Source organism: Setaria italica, chromosome V (assembly GCF_000263155.2).
Source record: "Setaria italica strain Yugu1 chromosome V, Setaria_italica_v2.0, whole genome shotgun sequence".
Taxonomy (NCBI): domain Eukaryota; kingdom Viridiplantae; phylum Streptophyta; class Magnoliopsida; order Poales; family Poaceae; genus Setaria; species Setaria italica.
The window spans coordinates 42,728,231-42,745,184 of record NC_028454.1 but is presented as its reverse complement, the minus strand read 5'-3'; the positions used below and the strand labels follow the sequence as shown (position 1 = coordinate 42,745,184).

The following is a 16,954-nucleotide window of genomic DNA, read 5'->3' as shown; positions in this document are numbered from 1 at the left end:
ATCTATAAAGGTAGCTTTCACAGTCCAATTCATAATCTATAAAGGTAGCTTTCACAGTCTAGGGTACATTTTAAAGACCCTTAGTCCATGCGGGAACCACCGCAACTATTGCAACAACTGATGGGCAAGTGACCAATGCCCAGTTTGTTTCCGATTATAAGCAGTTTATGGGTGAAAATAAGCGAGAATCCCACCAAACACCTTGCTTATTTTTTCAGATTCTCGCTTATGTGATAAGCCGCTTCAGATATTTGGACTATAAGAAGCGAAAAATGAGAAGCGAATTTTTTTTTGCTATAATCCAAGCATGGCTGAGAAAAGCGGAAACAAACAGGCTCAAGTGTGCCCTTCTACCGTAGGGGGATGCTTAATCCATGTGCACAAGTCTAAATAGATTTAGAATTAGAATAATGGGGAATATTTCACTATTGAAGCTTGCGACTAAACCATAATAGGTTAAATCCGCACATAAGCTCGGTGCAACGCTGTGTAAAATCGCATATACAACCGTAAATGTAGTGGTAGTTTATTCAGTTTCATTCAAAATAAAAATATTTATATTTAGCATAGAGAAGGGGAAAAGTGGTTTTTTCGTCTTGTTCCCACGGGCCACGATCGCAGGAGACTGCTTTTAGTTTCTCCTGGTGGGCCTGGGCCACTGGTTCAGCGAGCGCGTCAGAGCGATTGCCAATCCGTGGCACCTCCTACGATGGGCGGCGGCGGAGGCGGCGGCGCATATTACCATTTACCTTCAACGGTCACCATCACCAGTCACCATACAGGTAGTACAACCATCATTTGATCCTCACACATTGCGTGTAGTTGAATTGCTTTCCTCAAATCTCATCAGAGCCTGCATACGATGGAATTTAGAGCGGGAAAATGACAGGAGAATGAGCTACCTTCCCGGCGAGTCCAACAATATTTTCGCATTGAAGTGGTGCGTGCCTTCAGTAATCCTACTCCTTAATTTACCCCTACGGAATTGTTTCTCCCCTATATATAATGTCTGTACAAATCATAGTTCTTTGTGACGACTATTCACACCATGAGTGAAGTGCTTTTGACTTATCTTTATCCACAAATCGCCACAACAGAAAGGGATTTTGCAATTCCGGGGCATGGGTCAGCTCCAAACTTGGCTGCCCGTACTGGAACGGCGCACTTCCTTCTGCCTTGGCAAGCCTGAAAGAACAAAACAGGTATTTCTGTTGTCAGGCTTTTGTGCTTTGTGGCAGCACCTTGGTAATATTGTACTTTGATGGCATTAGCATGTAGCTTGTGAGGCAGTAGAATTTTACATTCTTCACGACGAATTCCGACATTTCTGCGTGGCAACTTCCATGGCAGCTCCGTCCAGACTCTCTGCAGTCTTCGACGGGGTTTCCATAGCTTGCAAACTCAATATCCGTAATGCGTTTGCCTTTCTGGCACCGGAGATGAACTGCTGGATGATTTTCACGTGACAAGAGTGATGGGGTAGAGAACTCGCTGACGCTACCATAGATTCTGGTAACAGACACTGTGTTCACTGTTATCTGTAGTGGGTCGCCACCAATTTCCTCCATGAGGACAAGGAGGTTATCTCCAGACTTCAGAAAACGCCGTGGTATATGGTACCTTAAGAAAGACAGTCAACCAAGACATTTCACATTCGTCTGATATGATTGGAGAAAAGGAATTTGCTTTACAGTAGGAACTAGCTAGAGTACCGACAGGGATTGAGAAGGTTGCCCACTGGGGGTTTTGAAGGAGACCCAGTACCGTCCAATGCTCTCTCCATTGATCCACACTTCACCCTTTCCCATACTGCTTAGGTTCAGTGTCACAGGGTCGTTGCCCCATGGTGTGTCAAATGTTGTCTGTTAAACAACAATAATTCTCCCAAGCTGTTGGTTACAGTCACTAGAGAATAAATATGCAAGTTCATCAGGACCAGTATACGTCTTATGTACCTTATACCAGATAAGTGGAAGATGCATGGACCTGTCAATTGCAGTCCATTCTGCACGAGATGATCCTCCAGATGTGTACACTTTATTTATTTCTCCAGATAAGCCAACCTGCACACAGCACGATTGAAAATGAGCATGTATGCTGATCTATCAAATTTAGAACCAATGTTGACCTGAGTTGGTTTACTTGGTGTTTCCACATCTCATTGTTCATAGAGCATGGTCGCTGCTGTCTTCGTTTTATGCTCACTTTCCGAATTCCAAAGATTCTTCTCTCCATGTAAGCACCAGAGTCCTTTCATGGTGGATGAAAACTCAAGTTAATGCAAATTCTAGGTATGTGCCTGCATAGTTTCTTGGTTTACAAATTTAAAATACTTATGTGGAGTCCTTGGACTTTCTTTCCCCCCCTTTTCCCTTTTGGGTCATTAGGTATCGGTTCAGAAAAATAAGCAGAATTGCTGGTAATCTGCTTTCGTTGTTTAACTAGCTGTTCCATATGTTCTTAACCTAATTAGTTTTCTCTCTCTTTTTGTGTTGCTTTTCAGCTTTGTTCATATAGACTCGAAATCTGAATGGTATTAGCTGTGGATAAATAACATAAGCCATGGCTCTAGTCATTTAATTATCGCAAAGCAACACAACCAAATGACAATAAGTTAACTTTTGTTTTTTTTGAGCATATAGAAGAATAATCTGAGAGTGATTGTACCGGTGACCCAACCATGACACATAGCAGCGATATGGAGTTTCGCCCTTCCCGTAGCAAAATAGGCGCCTTAAGAACAATATTGCCCGGTTTGTCATGACTCCCGTGCACAATTCCTACCACAATATGGAAAAGATGTCAAATATAAATACAGTTAAAAATAGTTCAACATTCATTAATAACTTTTTTTTACGTAAATACAGCAAGGGAGACCCCCGCTGTGCAGGATAACTTAGCCTAGCCTGAATAATATTACTACTTCTACTTTAATTGTGTACTCCATAAGTCCCTGTAAATGCAAATGAGGGTGTATTTATGTCCTTACCAACATAATCATTGTTGATGAAAGCATGTAAAATATGTGCATGTGCCTCAACATTAAGCACTAACTGGCCATTCCCACTTCGTCTATAATTGTATCTGCATGATTTTCACAATTATATGGTTAACATAAGGCTCAGGAAAGTACTAGAAACCAGGGCAAATACTGAGTGGTATTTTTTTGCTGAAGATGTTAATCTTACGTGGTGAGGTACCAGAGATAGTCTGTTTCATCTTTTGTAGTTGAGAGGTGCTCGTAAAGCTGGTTTCCGACATGCGAGATATTGCTTGGTGACGTAGGAATTGGTTCTTTGAATGTCTTCCACCTATCAACATGATTTAGAGACTGCACTACTTTTGCTGTTCGTAAACCATGTTGAGCATTTATCTGCCAATAAATTTTTGGATGACAAGCATTTTAGATCTTCGGTAGGCGCCTCTAAAAAAGATCTTCAGTAAGTGAACATTTTAGTTTCATGAATGTAAGCTGCGCACCTTGCCTGTTTCAAATACTAGTTCCCTGCATTGCGAAAGGATACTGATTGATTTAGGAGCTAGCTGGAACACCTCTTCACCAAATTGAATGGTTGATATCTTATGCTTGTCAAAGTTTACCAGGAAAGCCACACACTCAGACTCTGTTGCAAAAACATGCCCCTGCGATACGCCAACATTTTCCCAGTTAGATTGATGAAAATATAGTAATTTATTGGAAATATAATATGCCAAGTTACTTTAATTTCACCTCTTGCTGTTGACCAAATGAATGATTAGAATATGCTCCCCAAAGTAATGGCTCTGCAGACTGCTTTACTGCAGCATGCAGTTCTCTTAGATGAGCCCATGTCGGTTGCCATATTAATCCTGGATGTATAATTGTTACTTTTAACAGATATTATCCAAATATTGGTTTTCTTATGAGAGAAATGTAATCAGTGAGTACTTGAATACTGGATAAAATTCGGTAGGAAACTCTTTCTTCCAAGTTCCAACTGCTACAAGGTGTATTGATGTACAGTATAAGGAGAAAATGGGAAGTAATATAGACCAGCAATGCTGCAAATTTAAGGCTTCTGCCAGTGGGCATGAAGAGATTCTGCACCAAAGCCACCAAATGGTAGTCCTAGAAAGGCATCAGCAGATGTTATGGAGCATCAGTTACTTTCTAGATATGCTATATGGTCTGCCATTTTGGGCTTTACATGATCTTATACAATGGTTCGATGACCCTTCTTGGTAAATTGTGTTCATATTATGTTCTTGTTAGGATATTTCATACAATAAAAAGGTGCTGTTACAAAGTTTCAGCAGCATCAGGCAAGTAAAATGTGGTTACCTACTTACCATATTCATCGAGGGGAGCTCCATCATAGTAGCTTGTTGTTACATAGGAAGATGCAAACCTTCCAAAGTTTGTTCCACCATGGTACTACATCATAAATCTTAACTCATGTTAGAAGACTAAAACAAGCGTTAAGAGAATCTTTTGAATCAAGTCCATAGCTTCATTGTTCTACCATGTAGTAATTTACAAAGCTTCCTTTCTTTCTTGCTATAAACAGTGCTACGGCAAAGGCAAGGTCTGCTGCTGATCTATATCTTTGATCCTGACCATATACAGGATAGCTGTATGCAGGAGAAATATGTGTTAACATATGGAGAGTGGTAGAAATCATAGAAGAAAAGCATGAGGTTTATGCCGCACCGAGATGTCCAATTTTCTGTCCACAAAGCTGGCTTGTTTGGTGAATTTGGGCCTAGAAATGTTTCCCCACAGATGAGCCCATTGCAGGTATTAATCTAGCCATGTAATCAATGTTGCATTGATTTTCAAAAATCATATTCCCAATTTATAAATCACTATAATGGTACAAATATGGTCACTGAGTCACTGACAATTGGAGATGGGGCATCATCCTGCTTACACATCATCCATGGAACACCTGTCTGCAGATTTACTGCCATTGCTGCTGCCCAATGAACATAAGGTGGTCCTTTTGAATGGAACGCTGCCTCTACCAGCTTATATTCATTCTCAATCTGCAAGGTTAATTGAAATTTTACATAGCAATCACCTTATGTAGATTTAAAAGGAGAAGCATTCTTAGTTTCAATTTAACTGACCTGTGATATGATTATGGGGCCTCCTTGTGGGTAGAACAGTCGTTCATCCTTCATCAGGTTCACTATTTTTGTAACAAATTTTTGCATATGCCTCTGCATGTTATATATGGATAGTGTACGATGACAAAAAATCACAGTATAAACATGAATTACTTCTAGATAAGCTGCTCATCAAGTTGAATCTGTTCACTTTATCCCTCTTTGCTTTTTCTTTTTTTTTATTTCTTCTTCTTTTGGTTAACAAGAGTTTGTAACTTAGGTGAAAACATGCTCTTCTCACACCATGTATGACACATTGACACTTGTACCTGGTCAAAAATTGGGTACCTTTTTGTCACTTGCTTAAATTATTTTATGACACTTTGATTATACTAATGGACTGTTAAGAGTACTGCAGTTGTTTTGTTTTACAACAGTGAATGGCGAAATTATGCTGAGAGAAGGTAAATTGAATTGCTAACCATGAAAAGGAAGAATGGAAACAAGAGATTATCCTTATATCTGAAGTATGCAGTTCCAAACAGGATACCTTGAAGGGTTCATTGTCACATCTGAAAGTAATGTTTGGGATGTCACGTAACCAAAACGGTAAGCCTCTGCACGAATAGAAGAAATTCAGTATGGAACTGAGTTCATTTCTTGGTTTGAATTACTTAGAGTTCAAGAAAGCTATAACTATAATTGCCTAGCGCATAGTGGAAATCAAAATCTTGTTTGCACATCGGAAATGAATTTCATGCTTTCATACCCGTATTTCCACTCCGACTCGATGAAGGGACCGACTCTTAGGCTTACATAGAGGCCTTGGGCATGGATTTCTCTGATGAATTTCACCAGATCATATCTCCCCTCGAAGTTATACTGATCCAGAAAGAGATATGTAGACTTCATCGTTACGAAACACAGAAGTGTTACATAAATCCTGACAGGTATGTAAGTTAGGCCTAGGAAATTGCATATACAGCACATACCTGGCCTTGAAGAGGCTCATGAACGTTCCAGAAGACATATGTTTGGATGACATCCAGGCCACCTTTCTTGGCTTTTGCTATGAGGTCTGGCCACATCTGTTAATTTTATTGCACATTGGTATAAGGAATGAAGTTTTATGCTTCATATGATTCAGTATGCTTAAGGGCTTCATATATAAAGTATGAAGGTGTTGTAATTTGACTGAGTAAAGAAACTTGCACTCGTCATATCTTTCAGAAATTTTGCTTCACGAAATGCTTGAAATGCTTCGGTATTTTGTATTGTTAGTTCATTAGCTTGCGAAATGACAACTGTACCTGTCTGTCTTCCATGTTATGAAATGGTGTAATGTGGTACACAGTATACAAGCAAAATATATTCTGCAAGATTACAATTTACAAGTGAACGGGTTGAGTCCGACGCACCTATTTCGGCTTTATCAAGTGGCTGGAGAAAAGAGGATCGCACTACCTCTGCATAGAACACTACAAAATCTATTTTGGGATGTTATCCTCCTTACCGTTAAAAACAAAAGCTAATCATGGATTTCAAAGGCAAATTCGAAATGGTACATTTAATCAAGATTTTGCATTGGCCTACGGTTTTCAGCTTCAATTGGTTCCTCCTACCTGTGTGGCTGTGTGCACTTGCCAACAGTTCACACGGTTTTCTCATGGGCTACCAGCTCTCTAACGCCATGAAATAAATATCGCCATTTTTCTGTCTATTTTTAATTAGATGAACCGCTCTTGTTTTATCAGGTAGGAAGGCGAGCAGTCGAGAGTCGTGACCAAGATTATTTACTCGGGGAGCGGTGGGCATGCATGGCCTGTGATCTCAGATCTTACGGTTTCATCGAGCAGTAAAGAGCACCGTATGTCCTGTCGGTTGCAAGATTGCAATTGTCTAGAAAATTTACGGTGCGCTAGCTGGCAAAGCTGAAGATCGCAGGTCGAGTTCAGATTTTGGAGAGAGCGAAATTTGGATGCAAACAAGATGAACTTCACAGATCACAACGATCCGTAGGGCACGTTGACACGCTTGAGTGCACGAGCATGATATGATGCTTCCGGCCACAGCAACATTGTGTACCTCAGGAGTGCTTCGAGGGTAGTGCATGTCGCCGGAGAAGAGCATCCTCCTGGCGCCGTCCAGGATCAGGGCCCTGCCGTCGTACGTCACCTCTACTCTGCGGCCCGCCGCCGTCCCGTTGCCTCTCTCCTCCTCGGTGCCCCAAGCTCTCCCCGCCGCAGCCAACGCCGCTAGCGCCGCGAGGACCACCACCACGGCCACCGTCGCGTCGTCGCCGGGCATCTTGTCCGCCCGTCTCCTTGTCACTGCCGCTGCTGTTGCTCTGCGTGCGTAGGCTCCTCTCTCATCGCGCGTGACCGCGCGCGCGTGTATATATAGCCGTTCAGCCCCGGTCGAGAGCAACCTCGTCGAGGTAGGTTGCGGTTTGCGAAATGCAGGGGATGTGGTAGGTTGCGAGGGTCACAGACATGCGCCATCGCCCCAAAAGTATGCACGGTTTGATTTGGTTGAATGTAATGTAATCACCTTATAGATGGTATTCAATCTGTTTATTTTCAATCATTTAATATTGTAATCAAATCCCACCCCTATACAAGTTTATTCCTCCTCCGTAAATTAGAAAACACACCAGTGTTGTCCATCTTGAAAGACGGATAGTAACCAATAATATAACATTACCATGGTTCTACCACAAAGAAGGTAATCACCGGTTCCGTTACCAGTTGCGCTACAATCCTATTTCATTTGCATTTACATTACCTTTCCGCGAACTAAACGCATTAACATAAATCAAATGCATAATAACTTATCATACCAAAAGGCTTGTTTACCCTGAGGTAACTTATGGGGCAATGAGAAATGGAATAAGAAAATGATGCAAGGTCTGGGCCACGTAACGTGCAGTGATTCAACAGATTTCAGACGCAATATAATCTGCGATATTTTGGCTCAATTACATTGGTGCAACTGTACAAATCTACGTTCTCGCGTAAGAGCACGTACAATGGAGTTTGCACCAGGTGCTTAAAATGTGTGCTAACTAGGTGATCGCGCCTGTTTAAGCACCGGTTTCGTGATTCATTACAGAACTTTTATAAGTATCCTGCATCTTACATGCTCTGACAGTCTGACCAAGTGATCAAACGAGCCCGTGCTTCATAATTCAGTTCTCCTCCCAGCACCCGAGCTAAATCAGCCTCCTTTTTGCCGCTTTTGAACTACCGATTACGTATTACGATCCTGTTCCGCTTTTAGACCTTGGTTACGTATAAACCATCTACTCCCCCAGTTTGTCTCCCCGGGACTGGCTGAGGAACCCTCTCTCTACTCCTTCCTCTCCTGTTCGAACTCCCCGCAGCCAAAGCCCATGGCGGACACGCCCTCGTCCTCGTCGGCGGCGGCGCCCCCGACGGCGGACGCGCCCTCCCTCGCCGCGGTGGCGGAGGCGGCGCCGCCGGAGGAGATAACGCTCGTGGTGAAGTGGTGCGGGCAGGAGCAGACGGTGCGGATGGTCGGGGACGACACGCTCGGGGAGCTCAAGCTGCGCATCTGCGAGGCCACGGGGGTGCTCCCCAAGCGCCAGACGCTGCTCTACCCCAAGATCATGCTCAAGGGCATCGACGACTCCACCCTCCTCTCCTCCATCCCCTTCAAGCCCAACGGAAAGATCAGCATGATCGGGTAAGCGCCGCGATTCCCCCGTCCCTTCCTCCTCCTCAACCCTAATTACCTCCCATCTCCTCGCTTGTTTAGGATAAACGCGTAGTCGGCGTCGAATTGGAGGGCTGGTCTGTGAATTTCAGCGGAACCGCTGGGTATCGGTTGCTGTCCACTGGGTGGGGTGGGGATCATGGGCTAGTGCTCCCAATTTGAGACGGCAGTGGTGAGGTTTGGGGGCTAGAAGTCCGATCGCTAAACCCTAGCTTGCTTGGACTCGTTTTGTTGATCTGTTTGCGTCGCGGTGTTATCTGATCGTTGTTCTTGGTTACACACGGTTTGGGAATTGTGGTACTGTAGTGACATTTTTGGGATTTATGGGAACCCCACCTCCATTGTCTGCTGGTAAACACGTCCTCGGTTCAGTTTACATGAGATGGGATAAGGTATTTGAGCTCAGATGACTGTGATCACCTGCTCAAACTGGAAGGAGTTGTAGGCTGATTACATATTCACATTTTGATGTAAGGTGATGAGAGGATCATTTTGACTTGGACTAGGCTGACTGTGCGAAAGACCAAACCATCTGTGTGATGTTTGAAGTTCCTACCAAGTCAATGGACAATTCGACCTTTTGGCTGTGATAGGAATTACTCATTTCTATGTTTTTGGATGGAACCACCTAGTTATTCTCTATATCCTACAGGTTTAAGTTTGACATTTCCTGAATTTAGTTATCATACCATACCATGGTGTTTGATGCCTAGGGTAATGTCTGCCATCTGTTGACAGTTAGATGACAGGAATCTAATTTATGATTTCTTAGAAAATTAAGTCTGTTTGAAATTGGATAATGCGGTGCTGGGACATCCTAATCTCAAAATTATTCTGGTCCTCTTTATGGAAAATTTCTCAAACAAACAAATTTTAGTTTTGCCAGTCCTCTGTTGATAGTTGTGCTTGGTTGGTTACACTAGGTTTGGGAGTGATACTGTAGTGACATCCCCCCAACCCACCATTGTCTGTTGGGTGGGATTTGGAACCTTGCTATTTTGTGGGTTCGTTCTGGGTTGATAGAGATGGGATTAAGGCATTTTAGCTGAGATGAGTGTGATTACCTCCTCAAACTGTAAACTGTTGCAGGTTGATTACATATTCACATTTCGATGTAAGGTGGTGAGAGGCTCATTTTGACTTGGGCTAGGCTTACTGTATGAAAGACCAGACCCATCTGTGTGTGTTTGAAGTTCCTACTAAGTCGATGGAGAATTCTACCTTTTGGATGTCATAGGAATTACTCATTCCTATTTTTTTTGGATGGAACGACCTAGTTATTCTCTATATCCTACAGGTTTAAGTTTGATATTTCCTGATTTTAGTTCTCATACCATATCAGTAGTGTTTGAGGCCTATGGTAATGTCTGTCATTTGTTGACAATTAGATGATAGAAACCTGATTGTGATTTCAGAGAAAATTAAGTCTGTTTGAAATTGGATAATACGGTGCTGGACATCCTAATCTCAAAATTATTCTGGTCCTCTATATGGAAAATTTCTCAAACAAACAAATTTTAGTTTTGCAAGCCCCTCATTTACTTGTGTGACCAACTAGGTCTATGCTTTGCCAAATCTGCTGAATTTCAGAATTTAGATCATTGCATGTCCAATTTTGTTGAGATGCATCACAGCCATGCTGTGAAGTGCTCATTTCTGTTTGGACTGCTCTGAGGTAAATTGGTTTCTCAACTTTTCTTTGATATAGGATCATGAATGCATGACCATCTCAGTGTATAATTGGTGGGATGAGCCGGTTTGCAGATAAAGATGCATGTTGAGTTCATAGCTATCTTAGTAGGGGAGAAAAAACCTCGACCACGGGGGAGACTTGCCCCGGGCTTTGTTCTAAGGTGACGTGCTTTGAACTTGGGTCAGGACAGGAGTTTCAGTGACTCCCTTACTTCAACGCTCTAACCGGTCTGGTCGAGAAGCTTGGCATGGCTGTCTTAGTAGGATGAGACATTTTTTACACTAAGTGTGCATTATTATCGTGTGAAAACCTTTGTGTTTATATCAAGCTTTGCATGAAGCAGCTCATGCAGTACTTCCAGTTCGTATAGCTGCTTTTTGATTAGATAGTGTGCAATTTTCAGCTGCATACCAATCCCAAATTCGATTTGAGTTGCTTGTAGAAGATTATTATAGAGTAGAATGCACCTTGGGTCCTTAAACTTTTCCCAGATTCCACCTCGGTACATAAACTATCAAAGTAAGCATCTGGGTCCTTAAATTTTTAAGTGGTTCACTCAAGGTCCAATTATGGACCTGAGTTCTCACTGGGATGAACCACTTAAAAAGTTTGATGACCCAGATGCTCACCTGGAGAGTTCCTAGACCTATATGAGAATCAGGGAAAAGTTTAAGGACTCTGGGTGCACTTTACTCAAGATTACAATATGTTCTTGGCATGAATCCCGTGGCTATTAGTGAGTCATTAATTCATTATGCCAAAGGAGTATCTCTCTAAACCGTAAGCAATTAAGTGGTCTTCCAGCTGTCCAGTTGTCTTATGTTTACTCAACAAACATCAAGCCAGGATATCTGACTCCTTTAATTTTTTTAATCATTCCTTTGTTACAATGAGACTCCCTTCGTGGTAATTTGCATGTCCTTTTAAGCTGTCTATTCTAATTTCAGAACTGTTGAAGAAGAAATATTTGTTGGCCAAGAAGATGATCCGGAGTTACTCGATGATTTTGACTTCGAGCAGAATGAAGATACACCCATTAAGGATAAAGATGTCTACAAGCAAAAATTAAAGCGGCGTGCAAGTCAGTATAAGGTACATCTTGTTGCTTCTCAAGTTCCTGCTATATCCTTCACATTTTTCACTGATTTAATATTATATATCTGATTTGCTTCTTAGTATGACCTTGCTCCCCTTTTGACCTATATGTGTAGAACTATTCTGATTTCCTACCTTTTAGCAGCAGTAGCAGTGCCAGCGCATCCAGTGACAGTTTTCCCTGTTTGGTGGCACTAATTGAGTCTATATTCACAATGTTATCTGAGAATGATTGCCTCTTCCATTCTCTACCTAATTTTGATACTGGTATTGATGACAACACAAGGGAACTGTGAGGAGCGCATACTGTTTTTTTTTTTGACGAGGCGATTGCTTGTTGAGCTCTTACTGATTACTACATTTTTCAAGTTAGGTGGTGATTGATACCTGTTTTTTGTGCCTATTTTTATAGATCAAGCTCTTGAATCCATGTCGTAAAGGAAAGAAGCTGCTGGTCTTAGATATTGACTATACTCTGTTTGACCATAAGTCGCCAGCTGAGAATCCTAAGGAACTCATGCGTCCATGTAAGGGGACTTTTCAGCACCACTGTTAATATGTTACGTTCCTCTAGTGTGTTATCATTTAAGTTGTGGGTTCCTCTTTACAGATCTTCACCAGTTCCTAGCAGCAGCATATTCAAAATATGACATCATGATATGGTCAGCTACTAGGTGCGCCCCTTGTCACCTTAATTGGTTATGATTGTGATCTGAAATCGGTAAACAAAAAAAATAATAATACGATTGACCCTTGGATGCAGTATGAAATGGGTGGAGTTGAAAATGGAGCAACTTGGAGTTCTTGGCAACCCCGACTACAAAATTACTGCTCTTATGGATCACTTGGCTATGATAACTGTGCAATCCGAAAACCAAAGTAGAAAGAAAACTTTTGACTGCAAGCCTCTTGGTGTCATTTGGGCTCAATTCCCTGAGGTTAGTATTCCATTTCTTTGTGCCAATTTTTTTATGAATCTGTGATAGGTCCTGATCAAATTCATTACTCACTATTCCTGCCTCTTCATATGCAGTACTACAATGAGAAGAACACCATCATGTTTGATGACCTACGAAGGAATTTCGTCATGAATCCACAGAACGGTCTCGTGATCAGGCCATTCAGGAAAGCGCACTCAAACAGGGACAATGACCACGAGCTGGTGAAGCTTACACACTACCTGCTTTCCATCGGAGACCTAGAAGATCTCAGCAAGCTGGACCATGGTAAATGGGAGTCCTTCATAGATGATAGCGCAAAGAGACGCAAGCGCTCGTAGTTTCCTTCGATATAGTGATTGGCAGAAAGAAAATCAGAACACTCCTTTTGTTTTCTGTTCAGTGCTATGAACTGAACACAGACTAGCGTTACAGAATGACCACGACAGCCCCAGGATTTGCTTAACCATTTTGCAAAATGCCACGCTTGAGTTTACTTCGTATTCGCAGACTCACAGTAGTTTCTGAACTTGCTCGGTGAAAGTTGAATCTTTTATGTGATGTTAGCCCTCAATTTTTGCCCCATGCTCACTCTTGGGCAGTGTTTTGCCGCAGTTATTAGGATGTTGAGTCATTCGTAAGCATGACCCTTGGAAGTTGGACTATGATGGGGGCTTGACTGGGTTGAGTTTGGGTGTACTTACTAGTAGGGTTCATCTGATCTGCCGTATGGTGGTGATTGGACTAGCATGGTGATGATGCTTCAGGCTATATGGCACCTGTCATCTGTGTGTAGTAACCAGTGAACGTTATGGTCCCCGTCCAGTGCATGCCGTGCAGCGCAGAATTCAGAGTGGCCATCACCGCGAGGACGGCCTTGATAAATACTGCTGCTATGCTGAAAGGGGGCAGCTGTACTGGAGTCAATATTTACTGGGCAGAGACAGGCTTGTGTTATCTTGGTGGTTGTTAGAGTTCAACACTCGTATAAACCTGTGCCCAGTTAGATCGTTTGGTGCTGAACCTCCATGGCCATATCAAACATACAAATGCGAAGCATGATCTGTTAGAAGCCCAAAGGTAACCTATATCTGGGAATGCCTCGTCTTAATTAGCTTCAGTAGCATTATCAGTGTCAGTGTTAGGACTTCCTGGATTGTTGGCTGAGAAACTGCAGACACTGGCTTTCTTGTGCAAATTTAGCGGAGCCGGGGTCTGGAGGATGAGGTCGCACTGACATCCGCGTCGTCACCTGGCATTGGTAATAATGATCCTTTTAGTTTTTTTGCCTGGTTGCTCCCCAACCCCACGACCATCAAGCGGCGCCCCACTGGTTCTGCTGGGGTGCTTCAGAGGATAGTGTCAGGCGGAGCCAATGCCACTCCAGAATAGTTCCTTCTCCCTAGTCCCAAGTTTCCCTACACCCAAGCTTGAACGTGTCAAAAAACAAACACCCGAGCTTGAAATGGGTTCTGTCTCCTCTCCTATTTCGAGCTACTCCTGCATTGGAAACGTCACCTTGGTCTTGCAAATGTTTTTAACCTGACTGTTTTTAAGTAATCAAGCTACTGGGCAGCAGGATCAGGTACTGTAGACATCTAACATAGGAGTATTACAACAGGACTGGTCATTTATGCAGCATTACAGGAGAGTACATTACAGATTACAAACCAGAGAGGAGACGTACATAGTTTTGTTGGGGGAAGGGTCAGATCTAAGGCTCTTTTCGCTTTACAACAGGAGGAAGCGGAACAATCCACTCACACATACACCGACAAGGCAGGGACAAACGAAATGACAGCAGATATATGGGGAGTAAAATGTGATCATATAGTAGTGACTAAGGCTATAATAACATGGTTTTCAGGCCAGGAGCCAGAAGTTCTTCTGCCACCGGGTGCTGATGAGGTACCCACCGACGCCCTTGCTCTGCTTCCTCACCGCCAGCGTCAGGCACTCCGCCTGGTTGATGCACTGCTCCACAAACTCCTCGCTGCTGCTCCGCAGGAGGCTGCAAGAAATATTGAATTGCAGCATAGACATTTGAATTTGCTCAAACAAGGTATGGTTTTTTTTCCGGTAACAAGGAATGGTTATTACTAAGGTGAAAAGTAAATTCCCCGTAATCCAATATTCAGAAGTTCAGATGTTTCCTACACATGTGACATGGCAATTGGAAACAAAAGTATCTAGCTGGTAGAGTGATAGCTGTGTTTATGGCTCTTGCTTTATTAAGGGGAGGTGTATCTAGAAGGACAATTAAAGCATCTGCGATTTATGGATTGCACATGGCGCTGCATCCTAAAGCGTTGATTTTACCCAAAGGCATGGACCCTGCCTATTGAGCGGCGGTGAACACTCTACAGGGATTCCTCCCAAATAGTTTGGCCACCACTTGTATCAGTAGGGCTGCTCATCACTACTAACTTTTTTTTTCCAAAAAGAAAAGAGGCCCATGAATCTCTTACAAAAGTATGCGTCGAGATGTGAATCTATTGCCAATCCGCTCACTCCAGAACCTTGACCTGGTATGCTTTACTATTCTTTGCCTGACAGGATAAGCTAAATCTGATAATAGTTGAATATTCTGCTGAGATCTAGATATAAAAATGATTCTGAAAGTCTGAGCTTCATTTTTAAACAGAGCACTATGGACTGACACCATAACATATTCTCCCACCCTGTTACTGCCCATAGTTGACCTCTGAGAGGTTCCCATTTCCAACACACATACGCAATGGGCGGGATAAGATAGCAAGGGCCACGGTGCTGAGTCACTTACCAGCTTAACCAGCAGTAGGGAGATGGCCTGCACTGGCTGAGCACCAGCACGGAGGCCTCCAGCTTCTTCACCTGGCTGAGGACCGTGGCCAGCTTGGGCCCTTGGATCACAAGCGCTTCAACCTCCACCTACCAACATTCACACCCATTTCCCATGAGCCATATCCTTCATACACCACAGGCTAAAGGACAAAGGAATAGTGTTGATGCACTACTGTCACACTTAAGCAGGCAGGCAGGTGCAGAGACACTGAAATAACTATGGCTTTTGATTGAAGCGAAACAAAGCCAAGCAATGAGATTGCATTTCATAATGCCATGGTTTATGGCTTGTAAGATTTTAGGGGACCAGGGAGGGAGGAGCCCCACAGCCTGCTCCTTGCTTCATTTGTAGTAAACTGGTAACTGATTTCTTTACCAAGGTTGATTGGCATGATGCCCTTTTGGCCTGTCTAGGATCTAGACCCTGATCCATGCAGATGCAGGCACAAAAGTGGGGTATGAGATCCTTTTCATGAGGTCCTGATCTCATCTGTGATCTACTACACAACTGGTTGCAAGCCTAAAAGCACTCTCAAGGCCTCAGGTGAGGTGACTGCACCAGATCACCTAACAACCAGAATCTTTGAATCATGAATTATAAAGTACACTGGTGGTGATACTTATGGTCTCATTATTTTTTATTAGCTCCTAGTAATTTTCTTGTGCATGGCTCCAACCATATGCTCCCAAAATAAGTCGGTACCATTACCAAACTTAGTTCAAATATGCACTGCTTACTAGCTAACCAATCAGTGATTAAGCTTCACTAATCACCAAATGCAAATGTTGATGTGTGTGTGTACCTCGGGCCTACTGGCCTTGCAGAGCGTGCCGAGCGAGTTGGCGAGGGACGATGCCTCCTCGCCCCTGCCGCTGCCGGAGTGCGGCAGGACGTGGAGCAGCGTGAGGAAGTCCCCCTTGTTGGCGACGTGGGTGAGCGCCCACATCATGGCGTGCTTGGCGCCGGAGCTCTCGTCCACCACCACCATCACCCGCTTCCTCGCCGCGGAGGCAGCGTCCCCCTGTTTCATGCCGCCGTAGCCATTGGCGCCGGCGCCATAGTCCCTCGCCGCGGCGGCCCGCTTCTTGGACCACCGCCGGGAGCCCCTCCTCCCGCCGCCGCCGCACTCCTGCTGGTCCTGCAGCCCGCATCCCCCGTCGTAGCCGCCGCCGCCGTTGCTCGCGCTCAGCTGCCTCAGGAAGCGATCCCCCGCGCTGCTCGCCATCTGCTAACCCCTAGCTAGCTAGCTAGCTACTGGGTAGCTGCGCAATGCGATGCACTCGCAGCTGCACACGCAAAGCAAGCCGAAGGTGGCGTGTTGGTGCGAGGAGGAGGATGAGTGAGTGTACTGTGTGCGGTGTGATACGGCTACGTGCAGTGCAGAGGCGAGAGCGCGAGGGCATCGAGCGCTATAAGGATGGCTGGATGGGGAAGGTGGCGCAAAGGACAAAGGCCGCGTAAAGCAGAGGTGGTCACGAGCGTTATTGGCCGAGCAGCGCCACTGCGACCTTATTAAATAGCTCGGCCAGTATACCAGTAGTCAGTAGTCACCTCATCTAAAAAAGTAAAAATGGGTTAGGG

General features: G+C 43.8%; 3 protein-coding genes across 4 annotated transcripts; 1 reads left to right on the top strand and 2 right to left on the bottom strand.

The window, feature by feature from the left end:
- Nucleotides 1-721: 721 nt before the first annotated feature.
- On the bottom strand, nucleotides 722-7,444 carry LOC101776921 (beta-galactosidase 7). 2 transcript variants are annotated; one of them, XM_004970695.2, is made up of 19 exons: nucleotides 7,174-7,444; nucleotides 6,081-6,176; nucleotides 5,858-5,970; nucleotides 5,639-5,705; nucleotides 5,110-5,202; nucleotides 4,882-5,025; nucleotides 4,691-4,785; nucleotides 4,503-4,611; nucleotides 4,330-4,414; nucleotides 3,731-3,849; nucleotides 3,481-3,642; nucleotides 3,189-3,373; nucleotides 2,990-3,084; nucleotides 2,668-2,780; nucleotides 2,143-2,250; nucleotides 1,956-2,063; nucleotides 1,717-1,862; nucleotides 1,302-1,620; nucleotides 722-1,185 (listed from the first exon to the last, which is right to left on the bottom strand). In XM_004970695.2, the coding sequence occupies exons 1-19, from the start codon at nucleotides 7,393-7,395 to the stop codon at nucleotides 1,075-1,077; spliced, it is 2,490 nt and encodes an 829-aa protein (XP_004970752.1). In that variant the 5' UTR covers nucleotides 7,396-7,444; the 3' UTR covers nucleotides 722-1,074. The 2 variants fall into 2 exon arrangements, with proteins under 2 accessions (XP_004970752.1, XP_022682304.1); XM_022826569.1 differs by lacking the exons at nucleotides 722-1,185; nucleotides 1,302-1,620 and having other exon boundaries at nucleotides 1,731-1,905; nucleotides 1,987-2,063.
- Nucleotides 7,445-8,416: 972 nt separating this feature from the next.
- On the top strand, nucleotides 8,417-13,123 carry LOC101776114 (ubiquitin-like domain-containing CTD phosphatase). The gene is made up of 6 exons (XM_004970693.2): nucleotides 8,417-8,793; nucleotides 11,464-11,608; nucleotides 12,024-12,138; nucleotides 12,222-12,285; nucleotides 12,375-12,549; nucleotides 12,645-13,123. Exons 1-6 carry the CDS (start codon nucleotides 8,480-8,482, stop codon nucleotides 12,888-12,890), a joined length of 1,059 nt encoding a protein of 352 aa, XP_004970750.1. The 5' UTR covers nucleotides 8,417-8,479; the 3' UTR covers nucleotides 12,891-13,123.
- Nucleotides 13,124-14,148: 1,025 nt separating this feature from the next.
- On the bottom strand, nucleotides 14,149-16,852 carry LOC101775714. Its single transcript, XM_004970692.3, has 3 exons — nucleotides 16,176-16,852; nucleotides 15,332-15,459; nucleotides 14,149-14,560 (listed from the first exon to the last, which is right to left on the bottom strand). Exons 1-3 carry the CDS (start codon nucleotides 16,596-16,598, stop codon nucleotides 14,413-14,415), a joined length of 699 nt encoding a protein of 232 aa, XP_004970749.1. The 5' UTR covers nucleotides 16,599-16,852; the 3' UTR covers nucleotides 14,149-14,412.
- Nucleotides 16,853-16,954: the final 102 nt, after the last annotated feature.

Bases quoted from the DNA above. Each gene is read 5' to 3' on its own strand.
- LOC101775714 (XM_004970692.3), bottom strand. From the start codon at position 16,598: ATGGCGAGCAGCGCGGGGGATCGCTTCCTGAGGCAGCTGAGCGCGAGC. The intron at 15,460-16,175 runs GTACACACACAC...GAATGTTGGTAG, and splicing joins GCAAGGCCAGTAGGCCCGAG to GTGGAGGTTGAAGCGCTTGT. The intron at 14,561-15,331 runs GTAAGTGACTCA...TATTTCTTGCAG, and splicing joins CCCTACTGCTGGTTAAGCTG to CCTCCTGCGGAGCAGCAGCG.
- LOC101776921 (XM_004970695.2), bottom strand. From the start codon at position 7,395: ATGCCCGGCGACGACGCGACGGTGGCCGTGGTGGTGGTCCTCGCGGCG. The intron at 4,415-4,502 runs GTAGAACAATGA...TTTATGATGTAG, and splicing joins GCTTTGTAAATTACTACATG to TACCATGGTGGAACAAACTT. The intron at 1,186-1,301 runs GTAAAATTCTAC...TTGTTCTTTCAG, and splicing joins CGGAATTCGTCGTGAAGAAT to GCTTGCCAAGGCAGAAGGAA.
- LOC101776114 (XM_004970693.2), top strand. From the start codon at position 8,480: ATGGCGGACACGCCCTCGTCCTCGTCGGCGGCGGCGCCCCCGACGGCG. The intron at 8,794-11,463 runs GTAAGCGCCGCG...TTCTAATTTCAG, and splicing joins GGAAAGATCAGCATGATCGG to AACTGTTGAAGAAGAAATAT. The intron at 12,139-12,221 runs GTAAGGGGACTT...TCCTCTTTACAG, and splicing joins TAAGGAACTCATGCGTCCAT to ATCTTCACCAGTTCCTAGCA.